A 24,691-nucleotide genomic window follows, 5' to 3' on the forward strand; every position below is an offset into this window, starting at 1 on the left:
AATAGCTAGGTATTTCCATTCTTTTTTATGGTTTTAATAACTATTTTGCTCTAATTTAATCAATATGTTGTATAAATTGCTCAACAGTTTCAGTTCACCTAAACTTTTAATTTTCCACCATATAATGATTTAATTAAAAAAAAATAGTCCTTAAATTTAATACTGATTGCCTTTTAGTTACCTTTGGTTATTTTTTCCAGATTTTTTCATTCTGCTCCTTCCTCTAGTTGTCAAACCAAAAGCTTGAAAATAAGGCATTTTCTGTTTAGAGAAATTCAAATCTTGGATCTGTTCCTTTTTTGCTCTTTGTTTTTGAAAATTGCACTCTTTTTTTTTTTTTTTTTTACAATGGAAAACTGACTCTTGTCTTCAGATTTATTATACTCAAATACCTCTATGTACAAAATCTTTCTGAAGCATGAGTATTTTCATGTTAAATTTTCAGGTAACATTCCATGGTGTTATCACCTTTGTTATATTTGTTACATTACAGTTTCCACTAATGTGGTCTCCTTGCTTGTGTGACTTTGGGATCAAGTTTTTTGATTAGCGAAATCAGATTATATAAAATCTACTTTTAGATTATCAAGAATATTACATTTGTGGGCAAATAAAGATACCTCTTTTTAAAAAATTTATTTCTTGAACAGATGCAAGCAGAACTCATTGCTAAACCTTCAGTAGCAATTGAGTTTGTAACACACCTGGGAATAGACATGCCTGAGTTTGCCAGAAGTGGTGTGGAGATAAATTCTAACATATTCCATGAGTCTGGAATTGAAGCATATATAAGTATGAAAGCTGGGCAGCTGAAACTCAGCATTCCTGCTCCAAAGACTCCAACAAAGCTCCTCAGTATCAGGTAATGAGAACTTTCAAGGCAATGTTCTTCCCTTACCCTTTTAGGGTTTATTGTAATGCAATTAAAAGTCTAGGGCAAGCATGGAGAAATTCTCAGTTCAAAAAGATCCCGGACATTGTAAAACTGGGATCACTTAATATGCAAGTTAAGCAAATAGCCCAGTTACATTGCAAGTGGGAGTCATGTCTCCTAGATTCTTTAATTTGTCACTATTTTCTGAAATTTGCATCAAGATTCTTAAAATTTCTATCATTTTGGTTGTTTTCATAGAAAATTGTTATAATAGCAATGCATGGTTTTTTATTTAATTTAAATTAACTGCTTACATTGATTTTAAAAAGAGTAAATGTCTCAATACACATAGTTATAATTTTCACTAATAATGCTTATGGTAATAAACTACTTGATTGTTTAATCCCTACATGTTATTTCATGAAACCCTCTATAAGTTATTTTTATTCACAAAACAGCTTGGTTAATAGGACAATGTTTGAACACCTGTCCTGGGAATAAATGGGTCCTTTTTCTGTTCCAGCAATACATTACATTTGGTGTCTCCAAGCAAAACTGAAGAGATTCCACCTCTGATTGAGAACCGGGAAACCTGGACTTCTTGCAAGTCTTTCATTGTTGGTCTAAATCTCTGCACCAAATATCTGTACTCTAATGCCAGTGACACAGAGGCAGCTCCGTATTTTCCCTTGACTGGAGAATCTAGGTAAGTCATAGCAGCTTTAGCTATATTTATTTTATGTTAACTAACCTTCCCTCTTAGGGCTTGGTGTTTACAGTACCCTCTTACTTAAAGCTTACCTTTTAAAAACAGACTAGCAAGAGCAGCTATTGAGAGCTGTGTTAATTCTTCTGTTTGTGATCGTGCTAAAAGTAGCTATTTACAGGTAGTTCTTTACAAGATTCTTATTTACTTCTTCTTTAGATTTGAAGTTGAAATGGTGTCCACAGGAGAAGTGAAGGAGTACTCTGCAAGTGCAAACTATGATCTGCAGAGAAAAGGAAATGATCTGATAGACACCTTAAAGCTTGCTGTCCAGGCAGAAGGTAAGAGTCTGACAAATTAATACACTTTAGCTCAGTTTTGAACGATGCCATTTAACGGGAAAAAGTTCTCTATGGATAAACCATGACAGAATTATTTACACTATAAAATAGAATTTTGTCACACACAAACATGATGAACCTTTAACTCCATATATGCAATCCCTGTGCAAGATGATCTATAGCTGATTTTGTATCTCAAAAATACTTCCCCATGATTGAAATAAAAGTGCAATGTTGGTGAATGGCAGCAAGGAAGAGAAATTGATGAGTCCTATATAAGGAAAAAAAAATACTGTTTCTGATAAAATGTGGAAGTAAAGGCACACAAATTGAGCAGAACTGCAGAAAGAGCAAATTGTTCAAAGGGAGAATCTGTGGAATAACAAGGTTACATAACAAAAACAGTGACAGGGCTAGTGAATCAGCCTATGGCATATGTACTAGATAAGGGAAAAGAAATTTCCTAGTTTCTGATTTAAATTCATCAAAGATTGCATTAGATCTTCAGAGGGATATAATTTCCAGTTAATCCTTTTTATTTTCCTTTTATAAAAAGTCCAAACAGATTTCATAGTTACAAATAACCAATGTACATTATATTTTCCAGGTGTAAATCAGCATGAGGCCACACTGACCCTCAGGTACAACAGAGACAGAAAGATTTTGACCAGCGATGTCCACATTCCAGATATTGATGTTGACTTTGGTACAAACTTCAGAATTACTGATGAATCCATTCCTGGGAAGAAAGCATACACCTTTGTCTTAGACTTCAACAACAAGAAGATTTCCGAAGTTACTCTTACTGGCCAGATAAGGTAACTCAGAAAACCACTTGGACTTTTGTAGATATCTTTGATTAAGATAGCAGAAGATTTTATCAACAATGGAAAATTCTGGGAAATTTTATCTCATTTTGGAGAAAGAGCTTATGTAGAGAAACATATAAACTTTTCATTCAAAACTTCTTTGCATGTCCTGGAAAAATTTTACATGCAATCTATCAAATAAATACATCCAGTACTCCAACTGATCTTTTCTACTATATGTGCATGTCTATATCTACAATTTGTATTACAAGTTTCTTGAGCTAATTCTTCCATTTGTGCACACACATAGCATTGTATTAGTGTTATTACAGGTGTGATAATCCAAGATATAAACAAGGGTAGGTTTGTTCAGAGAGGTATTTTTTACCAAGTATGTTTGGCTCTAAAAAGTAGTTATTACATCTCCCCATGAAGAAATCTAATGGCACTCAATGAGCAACAAAACCAAAAATAACTGAGAGCTTCCTGTAAAAATTCCCACGCTTCACGATGAGAATATTTCCGGGAACATCTACAGGGGAGCTAACAAAAATGTTCAGCCTGCCAGGGTTTCTAAAATTGTCTGCCTCACAAGTCCATAGTGAAATGAGTTGATCACATTCTTTAATAAACCTCAATCTTCCATGGCATTCTGTGATCTTGATGGTACCCCAGGGAGTCTTTGTCTTTTCAGTTCATGCAGAATTGCCTCTGATATCAGTAGGAGCTTTGGACAGATGTCAGGGACCTCAATTCCCTTTCATTTGCCCTAACATAATATCAGAAGTTTGCTCAAGTCAACAAAGTTACAGAGATATAAAATAAATGTGAATAAAGGAAAATGAAGCCCAGTGGCATAATATATTTCTTCAAGTGTTTGTTTCTATGTGATTCATGGCCATGGTCTATATCCTTAATAAAGAATTCAACTTGAGTAAACAGTTCAAAACTTGGTTCAAGTACAGATTTACCAAGACAGGTACAGATGTCTATCCATTTTAGAATCATGAAATAAATACAGAACTATTATTATGTGTTTCTGCCCAGTAGCATTGTAATAATTTACCACAGATTTCCCAATGTAACTAGCAGAAGTTGAAAACTTTCATCAGATTGGTCCAGAATTTACAAGTTTGATGCAACCTGGGTTTTTATAACACCTATTATGCCTTTACTATAGATTTACATATTGAAAGTAATCCTGAAATGTAATTGAAAAAGTAGAGGGAAAGGTTTCATATTCACATTTGTTTTTTACTTTCATAGATATGCTGGAATGGAAGAGGCAATGTTAAGAGGCTCCATTTCTGTTCCTCGCCTGCAAACTGAATTTAAAAGTGAAGCACTTGTTAATTATTCACCAACTAAAGCATACCTTCAGCTGAGCTCAGCTGCAACAACTCATGGAAACTCTGTTTCAAAAAGAGTTGTTTTCAGATATGGTAAGGACGAAAGAATGATCCACGTGTGCAACCTATAAATTTAAACATCTTGTTACATTCATTTATAGTATACCCCTAAACAGCATAAGAATGTTATTAATTTTACCCTTTTCTTTTGAATTCATGATTTTCAGATTCTGAGAAAGTTGAGCTAGAGTGGAATTCAGGTGTCACTGCTGCTGCAAAAAAACTGTCTTCTGGCTTCCCAGTTGACTTTTCAGACTACTCAAAACTTTTACAGAAGCATGCCAATGAACTACTGGATCGGAAAGTGACTTATACAGATATGACACTGCGACATATTGCGTCACAATTCATCGTGGTATGTTTTGACCTACAGTAGATATTACAGCTCAACCACATAGCCCTGGTGGTTTCGAAGTCAAAATGGGAACTGCTTGTAAAAGCACTCATCAGAATAAGTAAAATGTGTAGTTCACTTTATCAGATGCCATGGGGTCATTACATGGACAGTTAGAATAACTTTCTGGGAAGCCCTAAAACTTAGTTGCTTTGAAAAACTTGTCTCCTCGTTACAGGCAACGAACACCTGGCTGCAAAAGGCATCAAAAGATGTCCCCTATGCCCAGACTCTGCAAGACAAACTAAGTGGACTGCAGGAATTCAACATTCAGAAAATGAACCTGCCTGTTATCACCATTCCTGAAGAAATTTTCCTGAAAAGGTAGGGAAATTGGGATAGTCACTTAGGAAACTGAAAATAGTTGTGTGGGGTTTTTTTCTCATTTTTATGTTCTTTTATTTTACTTTCTTGTATAAAACAGGGTGGAATTGCTGTAAGCATTAGCATAAGATAGGAATCATAACAAAAAATTTGAAGATCAGAGAGATTAAGTTATATGGAGAAAATTATGCATTTCTTTATTACAGAGTTGAATTTACAGTGGTCACTTTTACAGTATAAGAATATATCCTTAAGTATTGTGTTATATAGTAATGAGAACTGAACTGAACAAAAATACTGCATTGAGCAATTTATATTGTAAGCCACAGAACTAATAAAACCAGGTTTCCCATCCTGCATCCCTACAGATCCTTCGTCTTTGGCCATAACCCTAATACCTCTACTTCTTCCTGTGCAGTCCTATTGGACAGTTCTTCCCATTCTCCCACACATACAAAACAAAAAGGAAGACTGGAAGGCAGATAAGCAGTACAATTTTTCTTTTTTTCTAGGAAATAACACTGTAAGTCAGCCAGAATTGATCCATGCACCTGCCAGGGTTTGCTTTCATTACAGTTCCTAACACATATTGTTGTTGCCATTCAGTGTTCATATGGCATTGCTGCTCTGGATATGTATAAAAGTTCAAGGAACCTTGTTACTTGTTGACATCTTCAGAATAAACCCACAGTAACAACTCTGATAAATAGAAACCAAGTCTGTATTAGTTTTCCCATGAACTAGGGAAATATTGATGGCTGAAATGAATGTAAAGGACACTGGAAGCTGGTGTAAGATTGGATTACAAAAACTGATGGAGAACAGACTTGCATTGTAGCGCTCTTAGCACTATTTTTTCCATCTTTTTCTGTCTTTTTCTCCATCTTTCACTGTAATAATATGAAGCTGTATGCTAATGACACACATCTCTATTGCTTCCATTGTGTTTCTAAGCTGAGGATAAGCACGGAAAACAATGTTTTTTCTTTATGTTTTCATCAGAATTGCACATTATAATTAGAATAATAGGAATTTCTACTGCTGTGTGATGTTGCTTTTTGAACCATTTGATGTAAGGGAGAAAATTTCAAAAGTGTTTCCTTAATTTTAATTTTAGGATGTAGCTCTAAGAGTAAAAAAGAAGATTTTGTGATATAAAAGACCAGATAGGCAAACAAGAAAAGCTTTTTTGCCAGCTTATTGTTCATACACAAATTAAGGCCAAGTTTCCTCCTGTTTTGCATTTACATAATTACACTTCTTCCCCACAAGCTTTTCAGCTGACAAACCATTTTTTTCCAGTCCTAGCTCCTGGTCAAATGGTTAGATTTTTACTTATTTTTATTCAGAATTAAATAAATAATCAATTTTTGAATAAAACTTTTGAAACACTTATCATCAGAAAGAAAAATTCTCTGTAATTTGTGGTTTTAGACTGTAGGGAGGCTGGTATTGGCCTCTTCTCCCAAGTAACTAGGAATAGGATGAGAGGAAATAGGTTTGAGTTGTGGCAGGGGAGGTTTAGATTGGACATTAGGAAAAACTTCTTAACTGAGAGAGTGATGAGGCATTGGAACAGGCTGTGAGGGAGGTGGTGGAATCACTGTCCTTAGAGGTGTTCAAGAAGCCTGTAGATGTGGCTGTTCATGATATAATTAGTGGACCTGGTAGTTGGGTTCTGTTTGGACTCTATAATCTTAAAGGTCTTTTCCAACCTTAATGATTCCATGATTCTACAATGTTAAGAAGTCTTGTCATGAATTTCTATAACAATCCATTCCTTTTTCTAAGAAGAACATAATTACTTTTTTCTGGTGCTTAGCATGCCGTGCTGAGCAAGTGCAGCAGTGTTTTTGGAGTTGGGTTTTTTTCCCTATATGTCAGCTAATTTAATTCACATTCCTTCATCTTGAGGATCATTTTCATGCCAATACATCTTTTCATTAATGCTGATAAAGCAGATTTGGATTCTAAGACTAGAAATTTAAATGTAAGAATCACAACAGTTGTGGATTTAGCCCCTTGAATGACGCTTTCCACCTGTGAGCTAAAGTTAGCTAAAGTCTGAACAAAGAGACAGGAGCCTTTGAATTTTAATTCATTGCCTACCAGAAAGAATGTGTTTCTGGACTACTTGACCTATAAGTTTCCCTGACTACAAAATAAGAGGAAAAAACATTGACACAATTCACTGATACTAAAAGTGCTTTTAGCAAATCCTGCTAGATGAGTGCTTAAAAAATTACAATAATGAGCAATAATAACACTTCTTTCTAAGCCTAAAGTTAAGACATTGATACAAGCATGTAAGTAAGCTCAGTATCATGGGAACAGTAGGAATCATGGAAATTTCTGTATACGCTTCTTGAACATACAGTTGCTAATACTCACTTCTGTTTTTCTAGTGATGGCCAGATCAGATACAGATTCAATAAAGACAGTTTTCTCATTAAGATCCCATTGCCATTTGGTGGAAGATCATCTCATGACATGAGGGTGCCACAGACTCTTAAAACACCTCCTCTGGTAATGGAGTCAATGGGAATAAGTGTGCCATCTCAGGAATACAGAATCCCGACCTTCACTATTCCAGAATCCTATCCTCTCCGTGTGCCTTCATTTGGAACTTTAGAGGTCTCCGCTAATGTGTACAGCAACTATTACAACTGGACAGCAGCATACACATTGGCTAATAGCACCACAGAGAAAGCATCCAGCATAAGAACTACTTATACCACAAATGCTGATTCTGTTTTTGAGCTACTTTCCTACAGTGTGAAAGGTAACAACGTATGCTAATACTGCAATGTTGGCAAAAAGTGTTATAATTACTCTCTTTCCCATTTATCAAGTACAGTACATTCATTTTCCTATTTAAAGAAAGGTGTTGTACAATCTCAGCTCACTTTCTCCTGGTTTTTAAAGCTGTAACATGATACTGTTTATTCAGGCACTAAAGGAGAAATCAGTATTTTTAAAAATTTTTCTTTTTTATTTTATTACTTCTATATTTTCATATACTGCCATAATTACATAGTAGTTATCCTGGACTGAGACTGGATGAGTCTTAAGAGCGGTATTTTTAAGTTAGTTCCTCTAAAATTGCAGTTTGAGTTCTCAAATTGCAAAAGGACAAGCTAACTTCAGTCTTTTTCTAAACTCCCCACTCTAAATGAAGCATGATAAAGAAAACATTAAAACCCAAGACTATTCTTGAGAGTCCATTATCTTAATCTAAGTTTTAATAATGACATAAGTTTATGGAACTTCACATAATTTTATTTAGTAGAGTAGGATAGAGATTTAGCTTGTTCATAGTTCAAAACATTAGCCCCAAATATCAAAACCGTAACATTTTGTAAATGTAAACATTTTGGCCTTTCAAGTCAAATGGAATAATATCAGTAATTGCAATTCAAACAGTAACATAAAATTTAGTGACATCTTTTGTCTCCTTTCTCCTATTTCAGGTTCTGGAGAAGCATCATATGGTAGAATTGGATTCACCTGTGCATATGAAAATCACCTGAAGCACAGACTCTTAACATCAGTTTTTAAGTTGGCCAGGAGGAAGAGTCATGAAGCTAATCCAGTTGTAAACCACACCATATCACTTACAGCATCCAGTACTCTTGGTGCTCAGCTTTCATTTTCCAGTGATATGATTTCTGAAAAGGCAAATAACGTGAACATCAATAACGTTAGGATGGAGGGACAGCTGGAAGTGGCTTCTGTTTTTGCAAGAAGCATTTACACTCTGTCAAGCTCATACAATGAAAAGAGACAGATTTTGGAAGGAAAATCAAATCTGAAGTTGGATTCCTCTTACCTTCAGGCTACCAATCAGATATCTGGCAGATACAGTGATGATTCGTTTTCCATTACTTCCATTTCTGATGTACAAAATGGATTACTGAAGAACACAGCTTCACTGAAGTACGAAAAGCGCCAGCTGAAAGTTACATCTGAAACAAATGGGAGATATCAACATATTGCAGGTGTCAACAAGCTTGAATTAATTTTGTCAAAGAAGCTGGCAGCACTTCGATCTGAGACCCAGGCCTCTTACAAGCAAACCCAGTACTATGCCTTGTTTGCTGGTTCTCTCAATTCCCAGGATCTTGTTTTCAACACTGATATCTCTATGACTGATCAAAGGAATCGAGTTGCACATAAATCATCACTCAATGTCAATCAATACGGTCTAGCTAGCAGTGCAACCACAAATGTGCAGTTCAGTCCCTTGACAATGCAGTGTGAAGTGAATGCCAAACTCGACACCGCTGGAGGCTCCATGTCACTATCCTCTTCTGGGCGCTATGGTAAAAACAGTGGAAAATTCAACCTGGGTGGAAGAGTGAGTCTAACAGAAATAACACTGGGAAGTGAATATCAGAGTACAGTCCTAGGCCTGGACAACAAGCATGTTTTAAATTTCAGAGTTAATAAAGAAGGACTCAAGTTTTCAAATAATTTGCAAGGATCATTCAAAGAAATCAAGCTGGATTATACAAATGACTTGAATATTCCTGGTTTATCCTTAACATTTGCTTCAAAGTTAGACAACAGCTTCGGCTTTGACAAGTTCCACAAGCATGTTTTTGACCTTCAACTGCAACCTAGTTCACTTACAGCTAAACTGAGCAATAATATTAAATACACTAAAACAGAAATTTCCAACAAAGCAGAACTGCTTCTTGAGCTTCTGAAGCTGAACTTGGGTGGCAATGTCAGAGGAGCCTATGGAGGAGATGAAATAAGGCATACCTACACCATTACTTATGCTGATCTAACTGCTAACTTGAAAGCAGATACAGTTGCAAATATTCAAGGTGCAGCTGTGAGTCACAGGGTTAATCTGAATGTGGCAGGACTTGCTTCCACAGTTACTATGAACACAAACTGTGATTCCAAATTTCTCCGTTTCACCAATGTCGTGCGTTCCACGATGACCCCATTTACTATCACTACTGATGTACATACCAACGGTAATGGAAAGCTTATTGCTATGGGTGAGCACACAGGAGACCTGTACAGCAAATTCCTGCTTAAAGCAGAGCCTCTTGCTTTCACTTTCTCCCATGATTACAGAGGATCTAGCAGTCATAGCTTGAAGTCTAGAGGAAGATACACTACCCTACTTGATAACAAAGTTCATGTGCTCTTTACTCCATCTGAGCAGTCAAGTGCTTGGAAATTCAAAAGTCAGATAAACAATAATGTATATACGCAAGATCTCAGTGCTTACAATGATGCAGCAAAAGCTCGTGTGGAGCTTAGTGGAAGAGCTTTAGCAGATCTCTCTGTAATGGATACATCAGTCGTATTACCATTTACATCTCAAGAAGTTAATTTAATTGACATATTTGGCCTCAGGGGCAGTGTGTCAGAGCCACAAGAGTTCAGCATCTCTGGCTCTGTGAAGTATGACAAAAATAAAGATATGCATGTTATTAACCTGCCGTTCTTGGAACATTTGCCAGTTTACTTTGAACAAATCAGAGGCACCATTCTATCCACACTGCAGGCCATACAAAGTTACCTGAAAAACATTAACATAGAACAACATATGAGAAAATACAAGTCAACTTTGGATAAACTCCCCCAGCACATTAATGGTTACATGGAAAAAATAGATATGAAAGGCAGAGTTAGAAGCATGAAAAATAATTTGATTGCTTTCACAAAGGACTACAGAATAACATCTGATGATCTCCAAATTATGCTGGAAAAAACCATGAACAATCTTCAAGAAATACTATTTCAGCTGCAGGCTTATCTGATACAAATTGAGCAATATATCAAGGATCATTATGAGAAGTATGACATTAAAGCACTTATTGCACAGGTTCTTGACCAAATAGTTGAAACAATGGCAGCTTTAGATAACAAATATAAGATAAGAATGACTGTAGTTGACACTATTCAAACATTGCAATTTTTTTTCCGCCAGTTTCACCCTACCAAAATTGGAAGCAGTACTTTGGCTTGGATTAAAAATATAGATGATGAATACCGGATTACAGCTAGGATGCAGGAAAATCTAGAAGAACTCAAGATTCAGATTCAGAATATTGATGTCAGGAGCATTGCAGAAAATTTGAAACAGCAGATTAAAAGTTTTGATGCTAAAGAAGTTTTAGAAAAATTGAAACGTTCATTACCAATTGAAAAAATCAGTGAGGTTCTTGAACAAATCAAAGACTTTATTCTGAACTGGATGGAGGAATACGAAGTGTCTGAGAAGATTAGCACTTTTCGAAGTCATGTGCAAAAACTGATTGTAAAATATGAAATCGATAAGCAGGCACATTTTTTGATGGACAGAATGATAGAACTGCTTAACCAGTACAGAATAAAAGAAACTGTCCAGAAACTGGCCATCTACCTCAAAAATATTGATGTGAAAACATGCTTTGATAAAGTTGTTGCTTTTATTGATGATGCTGTCAAGAAAGTGCAAACCTTTGATTATGAAATGATGATGAAGGAAGTGAACATGTTCTTTGACATGATTATTAAAATGATCAAATCTTTTGATTATAACCAGTTTGTTGATGACACAAATAAAAAAATCAGAGAAGTGACCCACAAAATAAATGAAGAACTCAGAAATCTAGGACTTCCACAGAAAGCAGAAGTACTGAAACGGTATATGAGAGATTTTAGATCTGTGGTTTCAAAATACATGGAACAACTAAAGGAGACCAAGCTTGCTGCAATAATTAACTGGTTCAGGGAGCTCATAAACTCAACAACATTTGCAAATCTTAAAGCCAAGGTGAATGAATATCTGGAAGACCTGCGAGAAAGGATTTCTGAAATGGATATTTCCCAGGAATTCCAGTGGTTTCTTCAGAAGATAAGCCAGCTCTACAATTCTGTTGTCATTCACATTTCTGACCAGTGGAACATAGCTTTTAAGAAAATCATTGCTTTGGCTGAAGGGTATGATCTAAAAAATTGGGCTGAAAATATAAACCAGTTTGTTGAAACAGGATTTAAAGTCCCTGAAATCACAACTGCTATAGTCACTATACCTGCCTTTGAGGTTAGCCTCCGAAGTCTTCGGGAAGCAACATTTCGAACACCAGACTTCATTGTTCCACTGACTGATTTGCATATCCCCTCCTACGAGATAAATTTTAAGAAACTTAAGGACATGAAAATCCCAATGAAATTTACTACTCCAAAATTCACAATTCTAAATACCTTTGAAGTTCCTTCCTGGACAATTGACTTGAATGAGATTAAACGTCAGATCGTGGCAACAATAGACAAAGTAATTTCTGGTGAATTTCAGTTGCCAGCAATTGGTTTATATTTTAAGGATCTGAAGATGAAGGATATGCCTTTTTATGACATTTCCTTTCCAGAAATACGAATGCCTCAGTTTCAAATACCAGAACTGTTGATTCCAAAGCTAAATCTAAATGACTTCCAGATTCCTAACATGAAAATTCCAGATTTTGAGCTTCCATATATCCCACATGCTGTGACTGTCCCTACATTCGGCAAATTATCTGGTGCTTTCAGAGTCACCTCTCCATTCTTTACACTGTCTGCACATGCTGAGGTTCATAATACTACAAAATCAGCAAACAGTCCAGAGTTTGTGACCTCCCTTTCAGCTCAAACAACCTCCAAATTAGACTTTCTAGTTTTTAGTGTTATTGCAGATTCACATCTCTTGGCTCCTGAGATGAAGCAGCTGAACCTTAAAAATTCCATGAAGGTCAACCACAAGTTCCTTAAAGCTGATCACACCAATGAAGTGCTATTTTTAGGGACTTCGGTAGAAGGTGAAGCTGAAACCAGAGCAAACTTTTATACAATGAAAAATTCAATAGAACTACAGAACAATTTAATGGTCAAGATGCAAAGAAAAATTTGGATGCAGAGTGGAACAGCATATTCCCACAGACTGAATATTCCACAAGCTGATTTCTCCAGCCAGGCTGATCTGGTCAATAATATGACAACAGAGGTAGAAGCAGGACATGTATCTTTCACCTCCACTGGTAAAGGGAACTGGAAATGGGCTTCTCCTAATTTCTCTGATGAAGGCACTCATGATTCACATGCCACTTTCAGAGTTGAAGGCCCCCTTATTGCATTTTCTGCTAACAACAGAATAAATGATAAGTACCTGAAAGTCAACCAAGCTATGAAATATGAATGTGGTTTTCTAAATTATGCAACACTTCAGATTCAGTCTGAAATTGAGTCACAGCATGTGGGACGTAGTGTTCTCAATGTGAAAGGTGCAGGACATCTTGGAGGAATGAAAGTAGAATTAACAGGCTCTCACAATGCTCGTCTCAATGGACAGGTTACTGGGACTGTAAATAATGAGTTGTCCTTCTTGGCACAGCTTTTTGAAATTCGTCTATTGACAAATAATGATGGAAATGTGAAAATCAGCTTCCCAATGAAACTGACTGGCAAAATTGACTTCCTGAATAACTATGGCTTTGCACTCAGTGCCTCTGTTCAGCAGATCAGCTGGCAAGCTACTGGCAGGTTCAATCAGTACAGGTATTCCCATAATATATCTGCCGGCAACAACGATGACAAAATTGAAGTTCACGTTGATATGAATGGAGATGCCAACCTGGACTTCCTAAATATTCCTCTAACCATTCCTCAGCTTCAAGTTCCCTACACTGGAATCAAAACTCCTCAGCTAAAAGATTATTCACTATGGGAAAAGGTAGGCCTGAAACATTTACTGAAGACAACAAGGCAATCCTTTGATTTAAATTTAAATGCTCAATATGACAAAAACAAAGATATGCATGTACTCCCACTTCCTTTAGCAGCAGTGCATGATGCACTTAATAAATACATCATTTTTTTCAACAGGTATTTTGAAAAAGGAAGAAACACTGCTTTAGATTTTCTCACTAAATCGTATAATGAAGCCAAAACAAAATTTGACAAATACAAAATACAGACATCACTAAACAAACTACCGCGGACCTTCACGATTCCAGGATACACCATTCCAATTGTGAATATTGAGGTTTCTCCTTTTACTGCTGAGATGCCAGCCTTTGGTTTCGTGCTCCCAAAAGAAATAAGCACAAGAGGTTTCACAGTCCCATTTATTGGCTTTTCAGTACCATCTTACACACTAGTCTTACCTTCTCTGGAACTTCCTGTTCTTCATGTGCCACAGGATCTACGCACTCTAAAGCTTCCTAGATTCAGAATCAACAACCCTTCGAATCACATCTTAGTTCCTGCCATGGGAAACATCACTTATGACTTCTCATTTAAATCTAGTGTGATTACTTTAACTGCAAATGCTGGACTGTTCAATCAGTCAGATATTGTTGGGCACCTCAGTGTCTCATCCTCTTCAGTCATCGATGCATTGCAATTTAAACTAGATGGTTCAACAAGTTTGACCGCAAAAAGGGGTTTGAAGTTGGCCACAGCGTTGTCCCTGAGTAATAACAAATTTCTAGGAGGAAATCATGACAGCACTATTAGTCTCACAAAGAGGAACATGGAAGCTTCAGTGGCAACAAATGCAGAAATCAACATACCAGTTTTAAAAATGAATTTCAGCCAAGAACTTTCTGGAAATACTAAGTCTAAACCTACTCTTTCTTCAGGGCTGAAATTAACTTATGATTTTAATACTCCTAAATATGGCACAAGTGCTAAGGGAAGAATTGCTCACAAACTTGCTTTGGAGAGCCTTACATCTTACATATCAGTAGAAACTTCTACAAATGCAGATATTGATGGAGTATTTTTCACCGGAAATGCATTTTCTGGAAGTCTAAACCATGAGGCAAACAGCTATCTGAATGCTAATGGAGCTCGGTCATCTCTCAAGCTTGAGGCTCACTCCAAAGCAGATGGACTCTGGAACAATGAAATGAAAGAAATCCTTGCAGTCGAAGCATCTACACGTCGTGTGTATGCAGTCTGGGAGCACAATGGGAAGAACTATGCACGATATACACCTCTTTTCTCAACAACGGGAGCTCAGAGATGCAAGGCCACCTTAGAGCTGGCTCCTTGGGTTATTTCAGCAGATCTTCAGATTCAGGCCACCCAGCCAAATTCCTTCCTGGACACAGCCTCAGTTAATGAAGTTGTTGTAGTGAAAATCAGCACTGCAAACCAGAAAGTTGGATGGAAGGGTTCAGCCCAAATTCAGACATTATCTTTCAGTCATGATATGCAGTTATTAAATGAAGAATCAAAGGCAAAGTTTGATATTTCTGGATCCTTGGAAGGGTACATGGACTTCCTCAAAAACATGAAGTGTCCCATTGCTGAGAAGAGCTTATGGGATATCTTGAAGCTGGATGTCACTACCAGTCCTGACAGAAAACAGTACTTAAATGGTTCAGTATCCCTTGTGTACACGAAGAGTGACGATGGTTACTTTTTCCCCATACCTGTGAATAAGCTGACTGATGGCTTCACTTTCAGTATTCCTGAGTTACATCTAAAGGCTCCAAGCCCCGTTCTCAGCACTCCAGAGTTCAGAGTTCCTTTCACCACTCTCCAGGTCCCAGCTTACACCATTGACTTGCGTAACATAAAAGTTCCACAGACGCTAAACACAATGCCATTCGATGTCAACTTACCAACACTGCCGAAACTAAGATTCCCCAAAGTGGATGTAGGAGCCAATTATATTACATTAGAAGAATATAAAATACCATATTTTGAGGTGACAATACCTGAATACCAAATAACTATGTCTCAGTTCACTCTTCCAAAGACTATTTCTCTTGGCAATTTCCAGGTAGATCTGGATGAAGTAGCTAATAAGATTGCAGATTTTGATCTGCCTACAATTGTAATTCCTGAACAGAAAATTGAGATTCCCCCTCTCAAAATGTCCTTGCCTGCTGGAATTTATTTCCCATCATTTGGTGCTTTGACTGGATCTTTCAAAGTTGCTTCCCCTTTGTACAATGTCAGCTGGACAACAGACTTAACAAACAAAAAGGACTCTTTTGAACAGTCCGTTGACTCAACCTGCAGCTCAACATTGCAATTCTTGGAATATGACTTGAACGGTAAGGCATTAAAATTATATATGCCACAATTTGGGGGTAAAGACTGTATACTGGGTCTTTTCCCCAAAGAACTTTGCAGTAGTGCTGCTGTCTATCTATCATTAATGCTAGATTATAGTTTTACCACCAGCATTTTTTTGTAAATTATTATCAGAGTCTCAGTCAGTCACCTTGAAGGCTGACGTCTATATATATGTCATGCTAATAGCATATTGTGGAAAAAATAGAAAATCTCTCTTCTTCTGTGTAGAAGTTTTTTACTTTTTGAACAGCATAACATTCCCCTGTTACTTATGATGACATGTGTAAAGGAGAGAAGGCAGGACGGGTTTTATCTTATTCAGGTCAGGTAAAGAAATAACAAAACTTTCATTAGAAACTAAGAATATTTGATTTAAGAAATTGTTTCAACTCAGAAAACTCTGAAGTCCTATATAGCATTGAGTTCTAGATTTTGTAATAATACTAAAAGTACTCATCTGAATAAAATTCTAAGCTCTCAAGAAAATAGAATCTCCATTTAAGATCTGCATGAATGCAGTCATGTTTCTCTAAATGTAGAGAAAATCTGAATCTTAAAATATCCCACTTGAATAAGTGTTTTCGTATCTTTTTATTTGGGGCTTTGTGGGCATTGAGTTTCTTGATGCATAATTTTACATACCACCGAAACACCCCACCTCTGGCCTCTAACTGACAACTGGGTATGTATTTTGTATTGTTTCCTCCTAAATTCTGGAAATACACACTTTTGAAATCTTTTTCATAGTTGTTTCAAACTACAAGTACGAAGAAGGCAAGTTCATTATGAAGACAACTGGCAGCTTTTCACATCGTGACATGAGTGCAAACTACAAGGAAGATCTTACTCTTTCAGGAATTAGGTAAATATTTGCTCTAATAATATAATTTATAACAGACAAAACTGTCAATGGTCTATTGTTGCTTTGATCTCTAATGCTTTACTATAATTAATAAGAACCTATCTAGCTACCCTGTCATTTTTGGCTGTGGAGTCTTCCCTCTTGAAGTGGCTGGAAATCTGTTCCTTCTCAGAATTTCTAGCATGCCTTTTCTCAGTAGTCTCATTTCACAAAGCTACTGCTATGTAAGTAAAGTATTTTTTAATCAGAGCAGTTCTAGATCTGATCCTTGACAGGGTTTTTTTTTACACTTGATCGCTCTGTTACCACAAACCATTAAAGAGTAATTTTTATTCACAAGTATTGGTTCTAGGGATCCCAGAGCTGGTGGTCTAGCTGCCTATTTTGATCTCTGAGTGTTGTGTTGATACATCCAAGGGACATAGTCTGTGAAGACAAAAACAAATGCAGATTAAAAACGTTACCTATACATGTGTTGGTGGAAAAAAATGCAGTCAACTTGTAGAAATCTGTAGAAAGCTGACAGTGATGCAGCTACAGTTTTTGTTTTGCTGCACTAATTTAATGAACAATCTCAACAGAGCTCAATACAATTTTATCTAACCCTGAAAAATCGAAGTGACGTGACAGTTTCAAAGCGTTAGGCTAAATCCTAAGAAATGTGGCTAATAAAGCCCTACATTTTCTTTTGATGACAAAAGCATTGTTTATGTACATATGGATAATAGGTGTTATTGTATCTAAACATGCTGCATTGAGCTTGTGCTTTGTGCATTCCTTCATCGCTGTGTATTCACTGTCGTTGTAGAGTCATAAGCAACACTGCATCACTAGACATCATCAGCCCAGCTTTCACAGACTTTCACATACGTTATCAAGAGACTGACAGAAGCTTATCCTCCTCAATATCTTCACCCTCTGCTGGGACCTTGGGCTATGTCATTGAAATAGACACTGACATTCTAACAGCAAAAGTTTACTACCGAACTCAGGTAAGTTTCATATAAACAATAAAAACCAAGAAGATTGAGTATGGTCAGAGGAAAACTTCCCTTTTAAAGTTTTAGTATGCTTATGTTAAGATATACATTAACCATGCATTTGTCCACAGAGAAGGTATATTATCAGGAAACAAAATTTTTGTTTCCTACACTGGCCTTTCCAGTACTAAAAGTAGCATCTGTGTGAAAAGGCTGTTTCAGCTCCTCCACATGGTTAATTTTGCCTTCTTCTATGATCAAGAAGACACAGCCACTGACAGTTAAGAAAGTGCAAAGCCACATGTAGATATGTCACCCATCGGATTTAATGGATATCCATCGGGCTACTTACAAATACTGCAAGAGTCACCATTGTAAGAATCAGGACACTGGAACACACCAGACTATCTGCAGATTACCTTTTTTAAACCATTAATATATCACAATACATCAAGAGAATAAAAACCTTACTAGATTTGCTAACACAACATGCTGTTATTACTAGCATACTACAACAATATCAAATTAAAAATCTTACCTTCAAACATTATATACTCAGTTTAGCAATCACAAGCAATTCATAATTCACAATTTATTGCTAAAACCTGGAAATTTTATTTATTTATTTATGTGTTTATTTAAGTTAACATTCTCATTCGAGGATCTTTAATCACTTTGAGTAACTAAGTAGTCTCATTTATTTAAATTATTACAAAATTAAATCCTCTTTTTGAATCCACTTCTAAAATTCACTTTAAATTATTTCAATAATGAGTAAAAAGCTCATTTTCCCTTATGAGACATGATAGGGATGTAATACAAAGGAAGGAAAAATAGACCAGACTAGGTTATGTTCTGATCTTGCTGTTTGAAGAGGGACAAAGCAGCTTGATACAGAAGTTCTTCCAAAATAACCTTTCAAGACGAGAACAAACACACAGTGGACAAAAAAAAAGTGCACGCACAAAAAAAAACAAAAACCAAAAAAAAAAACCCACCCCAAAAACACACACACAAAACCCCCCAGTAGTATAGCTGTCCTAATATAGAACAGAAATTAAGATGCAGAATGAGAATGTTTAAATACATTCATAATTAATATTGAATTTGTTTTATGCACAAGCTCCCTTTTTCTTACTCTTTTCTATATTTTCAGTCTGCTCCTCAGAAGGAAATTGACATATTAAAAGGTGAGATATCTTTCAAGAAACTTGACCGGATCCAGATAAAACTCAACTGGAAAGATGATGCTGCCAGAGACTTGCTGTTGGGTCTAAAAGAAAGAGTACCCAAAATGACAAATGCAGTCTATAGGTATGTTAATCGGTATCATAAGGAGCATATGGGACTGGAAATTAGTGCTGCCACCTTAAAGATGAAGAATATCATGCAGAATAATGCTGACAAAGCATACACATTTGCTGTAAAACAAGTAGATCAAATAGATGCTCGGTTTCGCAGAGCTGCCGGTGAGGCCTCTGGCAAATATCAGGAGATGAAGGACAAAGCTAAACAGCTATATCAAAAAGCAGCAGATCAAGCTGAACACTTTGACTATCAAGGAATGAAAGCAAAGCTTTTGGATGCTACAAGTGACATAATAGAAGAGTATCATAAGAAAATAAAACACTTAATTGACTCAGTTGTTGAATTTCTGAAGACCACAAAATTCCAGGTCCCTGGGCTGACTGACAAGTACACTGGTGAAGAAATATACCTTTTGACTATGGAGAAGGTAGCAAAAAATGCTGATTTATGTCTTTCAAAACTTCAGGAGTACTTTGATGCCTTGATTGCAGCTATCAGTGATCTAGAAGTCAGAGTTCCTGCTTCTGAAACAATTCTTAGAGGTCGTAATGTACTTGATCAAATTAAAGAAATGCTAAAACATTTGCAGGAAAAAATCAGACAAACGTTTGCTACTCTGCAGGAAGTGGACTTTGCAGGAACGCTTAAGCAACTGAAACAAGTAGTGCAACAAGTTTTCCAGAAGGCAGAAGAAATGGTTAGAAGCTTGCAATCAAAAAATTTTGAAGATATCAAAGTCCAAGTGCAACAGCTGTACAAAGATGCAATGGCTTCAAATTATGCACAGAAACTGAGATCTTTGGCAGAAAAAGTTAAAAAATACATTTCTCAGTTCAAAGATTTTAGCCAGAAGATGTTCCAGGACCTTTCAGAAAATCTGCTCCAGCTTCTCCTCTATGTAAAGGCATTGCGGGAAGAATATTTTGATCCAACTACACTTGGATGGTCAGTGAAATACTATGAGGTGGAAGACAAGGTAATAGGATGGCTGAAGAATTTCATAGATGCGTTAGTGGACTGGCACAAGAAGTATGTTGGAGATCTTGCTGACTCTGTTACACGTCTAACAGAACAAGTTAGAGAGACGGTGGAAATGTACAGCCAGGAATATTATGACCTGATAACTGATATTGAAGGAAAAGGAAAACAGAAGGTCATGGAGCTCTCATCTGCTGCTCAGAAAAAAGTCCGATATTGGTCTGCAGCTGCTAAAAGGATAATCAATGAATACAACATGCAAGTCAAAGAAAAACTGCAGGAGATCTATGGGCAGCTTAGTCATTCCCAAGAAAAGCTAATCAGTGAGGCCAAAAGGTTAATTGATCTCACTATAGAAAATTACTCTGCATTCCTACAGTATATCTCAGAGCTCCTTCGTAGGCTTGAACAAATAACAGCTGAAAGCATAAAGCCATATATAGCTGCTCGTCAAGGAGAGCTTAGAATAGATGTGCCCAAACCATTTGACTGGCAGTCCATTTACCAAACATCCCAAAAAACCAAGCAGGCACTCAGAAAAAAAGTGGAACTAACACGCACACTGATTCAGCGAGGCATTGAGCAAGGCTCCAAGAAATGGGAAGAAATGCAAAGATTCATTGATGAACAACTTGCCTCTGAGCAACTGAGTCTTCAGCAGATTATGGAAAATATACAGCAGCGTGTGAAGACCTGAGTGGACACATAGAAGAGGAGAAGTATTAAGTTTGTACCACAATGTATTTAAAACAACAACAATCAGCATACTGGAGCTTCAGGTAGATCCTGTTTGAATCTGAATTTGTAAATGAAAACTGAATAATCTACACTAGGTTATTTTAATAAGCTTAATAAGACAATAAATGAGTTCTTTATTACATTTTTGTGTCATTCATTACAGCTAGTTTTACTTGGGCCACAAGGCTTAATCCAACAGTTGTCTAGGTCAGTGGGAAGTCTTTGCTTTGATTTCACTGTATGTTGGATCAAGCAAATAATGTGCAATACATATTGTAAATAGTCACAAAAGCTATGGAGTACATAGAACAAAAAGGTTTTCAGATAAAGGTCACATTCATCAGCCAGCTGAAGAACAACTTGGAAACACATCTATTACATTCATAGATAAGTTTGAAAGAAAAGAGGAAAAGAGCATGTACAAAAATACGAAGAAAAGAATAAAGAATTTGTGAAATTACATTAAAAAGCAAAAAAAAAAAAAATAGAAATATAAACTTATATACAAATATGAGTCCTGGGAAACTGCAGATAATAATACCAATGTTCTGTCAAGAAAAATAATTGTACACGTTAGTTTTCAGAAAACTATGCTATGCATTTTAGATGGGTTTTCTTTCTACTGGCTAATTTATAATTCAGAAATACAGGGGTTTCTTACCTGTTTACCCATGATATTTCTGAATTCACATCAAGTTATCTAACTTCAGCTTATCACGAGTTTAGTTAACTGTCAAGTTTTCACTGACTTTACTCTGTATGCTAGGAGTCAAAAAGTGTTCACCTCATCTCCTAGGCTGAAGCCTAGACCTCATTTAAATGAATTTTCCATCTTAAAAATGAATTTAAATAATGTTGAAGAATTCACTCACAAAATAGAACTACTTTTGAGTGGAAAATGTGTTGACCTGTTACAGTTTATTTTCAGCTGTTGGAATGCTATATAGATAGTCCTTGAGAAAGGCATGCTGGGGTTGAAAAAGTCTTGTTGAGAATAAACTCTTTACCAAACAATACTAGAAATGTTGTGTACATGTCTGTTTGATACAATGAATTCACTCTGTAATATGTTTGTTGCTTGTTCATTAATGGGCAAACAGAATCTCTGGTTTCATCCCATAGTGTGATTGGTTAGAAACATGAAACAAAGGGGCTCCAGCTTACACAGATCAACAGATTTAGAGATTGCATTGGGTTGGAAGGCACCCTCAAAGGTCATCTTGTCCAAACTCCCTGCAGTGATCAAGGACACCTCCAAGTAGATCAGGCTGCCCAGGCCACATCAAGTCTGATCTTGAATGTCTCCAGGGACAGGGCCTCAACCACATCCCTGGGCAACCTGTTCTAATATTTTACCACTCTCATTGTAAAGAACTTCCTCCTTATGGCCAACCTAAATCTACCCTGCTCCAGTTTCAAACCATTGCCCCTCATCCTATTGCTAAAAGCCATTCTAAACAGTTCTTCCCTAGCCTTCCTGGAGGTCCTCTTCAGAGATTGAAATGCAGCTCTAAGGTCTCCCCAGCCTTCTCTTCTCTAGGCTGAACAGCCCCAATTCTTTCATCCTGTCTTCACAGCAGAGATATTCCAGACCTCAGACCATCTTGGTGGCCCTCATCTGGACCTGCTCCAGCAAGTCCCTGTCTCTCTTGTATTGGGGTCCCCAGAGCTGGACTCAGTACTCCAGGTGAGGTCTCCCCAGAGCCGAGTTAAGTGGCAGAATCACCTCTTTCAACCTGCAGTCACACTTCTTTTGGTGCAGCCAGGATACTGTTTGCCATATCCAGCCAATGCCCACAATGAGTTTATAATATTCCCACCTCCACGGCTGGTCCACAACAATCTAGGCAGGTCTCAAAGCAAGCTGGGCTACACAATGTTGATATCCCTGCTTCCAGATAATATAATTATCTGAGAAAATCTGCCAGTAATTATTTTCGTCACCTGAGGTACATTGACTCCAAAATCAGAATCCAGCAATCACACACACCTATCCAGCTGTTTACAGAGGGGGTATCTCTCAGAAAAAAAGGTAAATATTTTTTCTTTTTAGAGCTTTCAGCCATCATAAAAATAGCAACAATTATCAGATAAAGAGATGGAGTGGTCCCCTGTCAACCATAAAGTAAGGACTATTCATTCTGAATAGAACAAATCTGCATATGTCACCCTGCTCAGGGGAAGCAGAGGTATAAAAACCTCTGTTTACATGACCCAGGAGATACCAGTAAATGAAGATGGTGGCTGCAGAGCCCTTTCACCTTAATTCACAAGGAAACTGAAGCCTATGGGTCATCTGATCTTTGTTTGATGACAGATTGCACAATTTGTTTCCCTGAACTTCACAAATGTTTAAGCAAAACCAGATTTCTCAGTCACTGTCTGATTCTTGCTTCCCTTCGTCATGACAAATAGCCCTGTGAAACAGAGGACAATAGAAGAAATTACAAAAGTTATGGGAGAAGAGAGATTTAAAGTTTTGTTTTCTTTTGTTTTCCTCTTCATGGCTATTTATTTCAGCCTGTTATCCATACTTCTTGGGAGGTTTATAAATTCTAAAAAAAGGTATTTACTTACAAGGAATGGGTTAACTGAATAATAAATATGCCAAATATAATAAATACTGGCTGTCTTTGGCAAGAGTGAAGCTTCCCAAGAGCAAACACAATAGTTTGCACACTAAATTGTGGTTAGAGGTTAGAGGAGATTTCCAAGTCTCATAGCAGTGTTGCTGCCAATTGGATTAAAGCTCTCAGTCCTGTAATCGATGTGACAGCCATCTTGTAGTCGTCCCACAGTTGGTTTTGGGAGAGTCTGGAAGCAGATTGTTGCTCTCAAAAACTGGATCTGGCTGGAACTTAGCCGTTGTTAAATCATTGCACCCAAGGTGTCAACTCAAGCACCCCTTTGAAGCAAGAAGTTGTGTACGTTTTCAAGTCTGTGTAGGTATGTCCCACAAGCACATACAACCAGTTGGAACTTTATTTTCCATGACTTTTTCTGTTTGTTTCAGGTTCTAGCAAATGTTAGCCTTCTTGTCCATGTAATATATTACAGAAATGCAGGCAAACCCACAATTTTTCAAATTATGCTGCATTTCCCTCCACTTATGAAACATTCACAATATAATAATGTGAAATATTATTAGTTCTGTTTTGGCCTGGTTTAAAATCTAGTTCATATAACGAGTAATATTATATTTTATTAAATTCAATTGTGTGTGAGATAACAGCAAATCAACAACTACCTGGGGCTCAGTGACACTGTTTTGTCTGGGTTTTTTTCTATAGTGTTCATCATCTGAATTCTCATCAATTCCAGGGGGGGCTTTTCTTTATAATTTACAGCAAGTATCAGACATAGAGCAGAACCAGTTGTAAAAGTTTAATTAAGTGAAAGATTTTAACAAGAAATTGAGAGAACAATATGCCCTGCTCTAAGTGATTGTAGAAATAACATTGACAAGAAGCGTGTGTGTTCCTAAATGAAAAACTTTTGCAGACGTAGGACAGCAAAAATGTTCCAGGATTTTAGATTATGCAAGCAACTAGAGCTGATTTTTTACTAAGTGGTTTAAAAATACATGTATAATTTGCTGCATATACAGAGATTCTACACACACACATCCACATCCACATTCACACACACACACCACACAGTGCATCATCCACCTCTGGCTCTACATTATGCTATTGATACTTTTAGAGCAACTGTCATCATGGCCTACTGCTACCTTACAAAGTTTATATTGAAACATTTAGTTGTTCGGGAAGTGACACCAAATTCTGTACTGCTCTTCTGCTGGCAGATTTATTGCTCAGGTGGGGAACCAGAATTTATTAAAAGCCATACAGACATAGAGAATTGCTTGTATTCCATTTCTGCGCAGCCAGGT

The 24,691-nt window shown here is 36.8% G+C and overlaps 1 protein-coding gene across 1 annotated transcript in view; it reads left to right on the forward strand.

Moving 5' to 3' along the window:
- Positions 1-20,882, forward strand: part of APOB (apolipoprotein B) — a 36,378-nt gene extending 15,496 nt beyond the window's left edge. The window contains exons 18-29 of the mRNA XM_054383568.1: positions 651-862; positions 1,398-1,580; positions 1,800-1,921; positions 2,529-2,739; positions 3,997-4,172; positions 4,307-4,494; positions 4,712-4,857; positions 7,263-7,639; positions 8,328-15,908; positions 16,678-16,792; positions 17,601-17,784; positions 18,929-20,882. Of these exons, the coding sequence (XP_054239543.1) occupies positions 651-862; positions 1,398-1,580; positions 1,800-1,921; positions 2,529-2,739; positions 3,997-4,172; positions 4,307-4,494; positions 4,712-4,857; positions 7,263-7,639; positions 8,328-15,908; positions 16,678-16,792; positions 17,601-17,784; positions 18,929-20,755 (11,322 nt within the window). The 3' untranslated portion in view covers positions 20,756-20,882. The remainder of the gene's footprint in view (positions 1-650; positions 863-1,397; positions 1,581-1,799; positions 1,922-2,528; positions 2,740-3,996; positions 4,173-4,306; positions 4,495-4,711; positions 4,858-7,262; positions 7,640-8,327; positions 15,909-16,677; positions 16,793-17,600; positions 17,785-18,928) is intronic.
- The last annotated feature ends 3,809 nt before the right edge of the window (positions 20,883-24,691 follow it).

Source organism: Indicator indicator, chromosome 9 (genome assembly GCF_027791375.1).
Source record: "Indicator indicator isolate 239-I01 chromosome 9, UM_Iind_1.1, whole genome shotgun sequence".
Lineage (NCBI taxonomy): Eukaryota > Metazoa > Chordata > Aves > Piciformes > Indicatoridae > Indicator > Indicator indicator.